This window comes from Scleropages formosus, chromosome 23 (assembly GCF_900964775.1).
Source record: "Scleropages formosus chromosome 23, fSclFor1.1, whole genome shotgun sequence".
Taxonomy (NCBI): Eukaryota; Metazoa; Chordata; class Actinopteri; order Osteoglossiformes; family Osteoglossidae; genus Scleropages; species Scleropages formosus.
Genome location: NC_041828.1, coordinates 430,519 through 436,624, shown reverse-complemented (window position 1 = coordinate 436,624; position 6,106 = coordinate 430,519). Strand labels below are relative to the sequence as shown.

At 50.2% G+C, this 6,106-nt stretch overlaps 1 protein-coding gene across 1 annotated transcript; it reads left to right on the top strand.

Annotated features, from left to right (window-relative positions):
- serinc2 (serine incorporator 2) lies at positions 1 to 5,051 on the top strand. Its single transcript, XM_018747783.2, has 10 exons — positions 1 to 148; positions 868 to 1,029; positions 1,548 to 1,735; positions 2,455 to 2,534; positions 2,632 to 2,769; positions 2,919 to 3,088; positions 3,175 to 3,265; positions 3,415 to 3,559; positions 3,652 to 3,867; positions 4,100 to 5,051. Exons 1-10 carry the CDS (start codon positions 110 to 112, stop codon positions 4,236 to 4,238), a joined length of 1,368 nt encoding a protein of 455 aa, XP_018603299.2. The 5' UTR covers positions 1 to 109; the 3' UTR covers positions 4,239 to 5,051.
- The last annotated feature ends 1,055 nt before the right edge of the window (positions 5,052 to 6,106 follow it).

The window sequence follows — 6,106 nt, the reverse complement described above, 5'->3', positions numbered from 1 at the left end:
TAGCCGAAGTTGGAGCTCGCGCTGCTGTTCCTGGGTGGCGCTGCGTCTCCGCGCTCTTTAAAGTGATTCTTTTACTGTAAAAGCGATTATTTAAGCTCAGAGGAGGAAAATGGGGGCCTGTATGGCGCTCTGTTCGCTGGCCAGCTGTGTAAGTACATCGCGTTGTTGTGTTTACTCTGTTTTTAACGTCCTTTTTTCCTGAGGCGATTTCCGCACTTTCGTCTCCGACCCTCCTCCTGGTTTCGTTCGTAAAATGACACAATAATGATTATATTGGTGTAAAAGAGCCAGTTTGCGCTTCTTAAAGGCTACTGTGCTTGACTTTTCACTCACTGGTCTTTTCTTTTTCTCGTGTGTGTGTGTTTGTAACACGACCGGTTCTTCCTGTTTTCCTCGTTTTTAAGCCTCAGGCTTTTTTCCTCTTTACACCAAGGCAGTGCTCCGAAATGTGCTGAAAGTTGTAATGACTGCGGTGAACAAAGAAGAGTAAAACCTGTCCGATGTCTAGGCGCGGGCACGCACAAACACGCATGCGTGCACGCGCACGTACACGGACGGCGTAGTCGGAGCGCTAGGATTTCACATACGTAGACTAGTTACTGACCTCCACGAGCAGCTCGTCGACTCTGAGATCATTTTATTTAGTTAAACACTCGTTTGAGGCACTTTTCCATGATCAATGTTGGGTTTGTACACGGAGCTATGAGTTACACCAATTTACCGTGTTATACTTCAGGGTAGCATCAGGGCGGTGAGGGCAATTCACGCTCGGCTCCTGAGCACAAGGGAGCAGCTCCAACCACTAAGCCACCTGCTGGCCTGACACTTATTTTCATTCCAATTCCCTGTCTGTACCCCCCCCACCAGGCCTCCTGTCTGTGTGGCTCCGCCCCCTGCCTTCTGTCCGGATGCTGCCCCAGCACCAACAACTCGACAGTGACGCGCCTTGTCTTCGCCTTCTTCCAGCTGCTGGGCACCCTGGTGTCCATCATTATGATCCTTCCTGGAATGGAGTCCCAGCTGAAAAAGGTAGCGCCCTGGTTTGAGGACAGGTCATCACTAGAGGACACGTTTTCCGTATGTGCATAGAAGCGCTGCTTCGTGTGGAGGGAGCAGCTCTCTGTGTGTGACCTGTGCCATGTACACTGGAACGTGGAGCCAGTGCACTATTTTGATATTGTGAAGAATCAGGCACTGATATTTCAGTGTTGTGCAGAATGAGGAGGATTCTTAACATCTGTCATTTCTGGCATCATGTTTCTCTAGGTTTTCCAAAGCACATGCTGGCATCACAATGTAAGGTTTCCAGTAAAGTGTGACAGTATGTTGTATCTTGATGGCTTTGCTTGCAATGTGTAGTAGGTGTAGGTAAAGAGATGTGCTGTAACAATAACCTCGTCTACCGGAAGGAAGCGATAACTTTATTTGATTCAAAGTCAAGGAATGCAGTTGAACTGCTCAGGTTGTTTTGGTGAAATTAGGCAGAAATGTGTGATGAAAGATGGCGCAGGCAGGAGGCTGTAGATGTGTGCCATGTCTGCTTGCAGATTCCGGGCTTCTGTGTAGGCGGCACCTCCATATGGGGCATCGAGAACAAGGTGAACTGTGACATCATTGTGGGCTACAAGTCTGTATATCGCATGTGCTTCGCCATGGCCTGCTTCTTCTTCCTCTTCTCGATCCTCATGATCCGCGTTCGCAGCAGCAAGGACCCCCGGGCAGCACTCCAGAACGGGTATGTGGTGGGGTTGGGTGTGCTAGTGCTGCCCCCTGATGGAAGGAGCTGCCAGCCCCCCCTTCCTATAACTGATGAGCTCTGCCCTGTTGTCAGTCTCTGGAGGGAGATGTTTGTCTTGGGACACTTCCTACAGGTGGTCTTGGTGTGTGTGAGGCAGCTCCTCTTGGGGTTCAACGGAGGGTGCGAGAGCCTCCCAGTGATACAAAGCTGATTCGTTGTGCCGTGAATGTGGGTTCTGTTCCCTTTAAGAATATGAAGCAAGGCTTCCTGGGACACACATTCCTTACCTTCCTGCTTTGTGTTTCATCTTGTCAGGTTTTTTGTGGAGTGTTAGTGTGTCTTCAGTTTGTCTGAGACATGGGCAGAGTGTGTTCAGGGTAAGCTTTAAGTTGTACAGGTGACATGTCCATGACATACCTGGGCAGTAGGTAGCGTAGTGGTTCCATCAAGGGAAGTGGGTTTGAATCCCATCTCCTGCTGTAGTACCCTTGAGCAAGGTACTTACCCTGAACTGATATAGAAAAGAAATTACCCTGCTGTATAAATGAGCAACTCCTCCTATAAAGAGTAATGTCCAAACATTGTTCTCCAAAGTTACTTACAATGTCATAACTGAATTAATAATAATAATAATAATAATAATAATAATAATAATAATGTGCTTCAGCTCAAACTGTGCAAGAATGTGTATGAAGTCTTTTCTCTCCTTTACTCAGCTTCTGGTTCTTCAAGTTCCTCATCCTGGTGGGAATAACAGTGGGAGCGTTCTTCATCCCTGATGGGACTTTCAACACAGGTAGGGTCTCGCCACACAACCGGACCACTTAAGGGGGGGGGGGGGTCACACTGCAGTGGCCATGTCCTGACTCCGTACCCCCATTCCTTCCTGGCAGTGTGGTACTATTTTGGCATGGTGGGCTCCTTCATCTTCATCGTCATCCAGCTCATTCTCCTGGTGGACTTTGCGCACACGTGGAACCAGACTTGGCTGCAGAAGGCAGAGGATGGCAGTCGGAAGTGCTGGTATGCAGGTACAGCGTCACTCCCACACCTGCAGCTCTTCCATTTTGTGTTATGTATAACGCTGTGGTCCTTTATATTAATCTCTGTGTGTGTGTGTGTGTGTGTGTGTGTCCGTCCGCACATGGATGCATCCCCTTGCCCCTCCTGTCACTGGCAGCCCTCCTGTTCTTCACCATCCTGCTCTACGCTCTGTCCTTCGCTGCCATGGTACTGTTCTATGTGTTCTACACGCAGCCTGACGACTGCACTGAGCACAAGGTCTTCATCAGCCTGAACCTCATCTTCTGCATCATTGTGTCTGTTGTGGCCATCCTGCCCAAAGTGCAGGTGAGTAGCAGCAGACCCTGTCTGACAGCGGTTGTCTGGGCGACCAGCGTATTTATTTGATACATGTACGCATTCGTTTGCCGCAGGAAGCCCAGCCATACTCTGGACTCCTCCAGGCCTCACTCATCAGCCTCTACACCATGTACGTCACGTGGTCCGCCATGACCAACAACCCCGGTAAGTGCCGTAACCCGGGTGAACCTGGCCACGGGTTCTGCTGCCATTTCTGCTCAAGTGTGGCATTTCATACGTGTCCCTGCCGTGAGCTTTCTGCAGTCACGTGTTGTGGAGATGTGTTCATGGCAAAGGGTAATGTCTACATTCAGACAGAAGGTGCAACCCCAGCCTGCTGAGCATGGTTTCCAACTCCAGCAGCCCAGCACCCACCAGCACTCCAGGACAAGTGCAGTGGTGGGATGCGCAAGGCATTGTGGGACTGGTCATCTTCATCCTCTGTACTCTGTATGCCAGGTATGCCCGCCTGCCCATGCTTCCTCGCTGCACAGTGATGCCGTTTTGCAACGGCTGCACGAGTGTAACTGTGCCTCCTCTGGCCCGCGCAGCATCCGCTCCTCGAACAACAGCCAGGTGAACAAGCTGATGCAGACTGAGGAGGGCACGCAGTTGGCGGCAGACGTAGAGGCCGTACCCGGGGAAGATGGCGTGAGACGAGCGGTGGACAATGAGGAGGACGGCGTCACCTACAGCTACTCCTTCTTCCACTTCTGCCTCTTTCTGGCCTCCCTCTACATCATGATGACACTGACCAACTGGTACCAGTAAGTGTCCCCAGTGCTGCATGTGACCACATGGTATAGTGTGATGTGTTTCAGTGGCCACATGTGGGCAGTGGTTACAACTGGACACAGAGATGCTGAGGGGTCCAGCATGTGGACCTTAATGTTGTACAGGTGGGAAAGGACAGAAGAGGCTGTAAGTGAGCTGGGGAGTTAGGAGGAGGCAGGCTGTGCTGTGGTTACTCATCTGTGATGTTATCCTTGCCCCACCCAGACCCAGTACCTCTTACGAGGCCATGCTGAGCACCATGCCTGCTGTCTGGGTGAAGATCTGCTCCAGCTGGCTGGGCTTGGCGCTCTACCTGTGGACCCTGGTGGCGCCGCTCATCCTCACCGACCGAGACTTCAGCTGAGCGCTGGGTGGCCAGACACGGTGCCATGGGACGGTCCGCATGGTTGGAGATGTGACACGGAACACGGCACTGCTGATCACTTCACAACGTCCAGCATTTCCTTTCCCTACTCAACACTAACTTTTTTTTACCTGAGCTAGATGCTCTCGCTGAAGTGAGTTTCTTCAGATTTCTGCAGTTCATCCGTTTCTGGTGGACTTTGTTCCCCAGACACACCCAGCTAATCAAACTTTGTGGGTTAAATTAGAATTTCAGCTTTGTACTTTTTTCTTACTATGAGAAGTTGGGAAAATTCTTTTGCACAGAGAAGTCGATAGTTTGAGCTTCCTTATGTATGAGCACTGCTGTGGTGTTTCTGCAGTGAAATGCAGCCAGAGTGCACTGTGCTCCCCCTTGGCTGTGCCCATCTCAGGCCTGTGCTTGTCACACTCTTGTTCTCACTTCGCGTGCACTAATCAATATAGTCATGACAGTGTGAAGGCGCAGCCAGGCTGCGCAGCATGTTCTGTGACCATCGACTCGCCATGAGCAGAAGGAAGCTGTCACTCACTGTGACACGACGATCATGTAGGAATGGAGGGGCACGGTGTCACGGGGGAAGCCGATGTAAATCGGAGAAGTTTTAGTTCAGAAATGATTTTCAAAGAAAGAGCCTATCTAATAATCGTTCGCTACGTGTGCCGTCTTATACTCTTGTAAAAGTAATGGTATCCATGTACTTTCAATCATTTTCTGATTGTACTTTTATATCTTCAAAATTGATGGAAGTCTGCTTTTTAATCCAATAAAGAAATGATGGTTATGTGTTCAGTATATTTCATTGCAGTTTTCCCCTCCATCTTCCTTCCACAGGCAGTGGAATTTTTTTTTTTTTTTTTTAATGTTCTCACAGTGCTACTCTTAGGTGATCAAGTAGTGTTTTGCATGTGTTGGCTCCTTTTTCAGTTTATTTTGAACTGTGATGAGCAAAAGAGGTATTTGGTTGAATTAGTTGATAAAATGGGCTGTAGCCTGTGAGGAGAAAGATTCTCTGGCAGATGAGCTCTTTAGCGGGAGCTGCCTGGAGGCCCTCGGGCAGGTGGTGGATCTGTTAACAGCTCTTCCCACATGGCAATGCGAGGAAGACTCCTCCCTCAAGGCAGCTTGGGTAAGACTCCTCCCACACAGCAATGTGCATAAGACTCCCCCCAAATAGGAATGGTGTAGGTAAAACTCTTCCCACGCAGCACTGAGTGACTCTGGTAGGACAGCCAGAATGGTGCAGCGCTGCCCACCCGCTCTCACTGCTGGTCACGTGGTGCTGTTTTTTTTTTTTTTTTTCTCTCCCCCTTCCTTCCCCTCCTCTCTTCATTGAATTGTCCCATCCTGGGGTGGGGGACCACTGCTCTTTGTGCAGGAGCAGGGTTGGTAGGACCACCATGGAGCTCATGCTGTCTGCAGTTCTCCTCCACAGAGCTGCTGGATGCAGAAAAGTGCCAAAAGGTGGCATTTGAGGCACTTAGTTTGGACCATTGCAGGACTCCTGGTGCAGGACACGCAGTCGCAGTGAGTCACCAGGAGGAGCAAGTGCACTGTACACACACGGAGAGCAGTTCTTTCCTATATTCTTGATTCTTTCTTGTGCTTTAATTTAATGGCATTTATTTATTCAACGATGAAACACTTTTCTCTAAAGCTACAGTTGCGAGAAAAAGTCAAAGAACCCTTTTCTAAAATAATCATGGTTTCCCTCGCTGTGGCCCTGGACCGAACGGGTCTCCGCCTCCTGCAGCCGCGCTGCCCAGGCTTGACCCCCAGACACACGTGATCGGCTGGGGGTGCGCGGGAGCTCCCCAAGGAGGTCTCGCACACCCTCGCGCGCCTCTGAA

Excerpts from the sequence above, each read along its gene's own strand:
- serinc2 (XM_018747783.2), top strand. The coding sequence starts at position 110 with ATGGGGGCCTGTATGGCGCTCTGTTCGCTGGCCAGCTGT. Across the intron at positions 2,535-2,631 it reads TGATGGGACTTTCAACACAG|TGTGGTACTATTTTGGCATG; the intron begins GTAGGGTCTCGC and ends CCTTCCTGGCAG. Across the intron at positions 3,089-3,174 it reads CCATCCTGCCCAAAGTGCAG|GAAGCCCAGCCATACTCTGG; the intron begins GTGAGTAGCAGC and ends CGTTTGCCGCAG.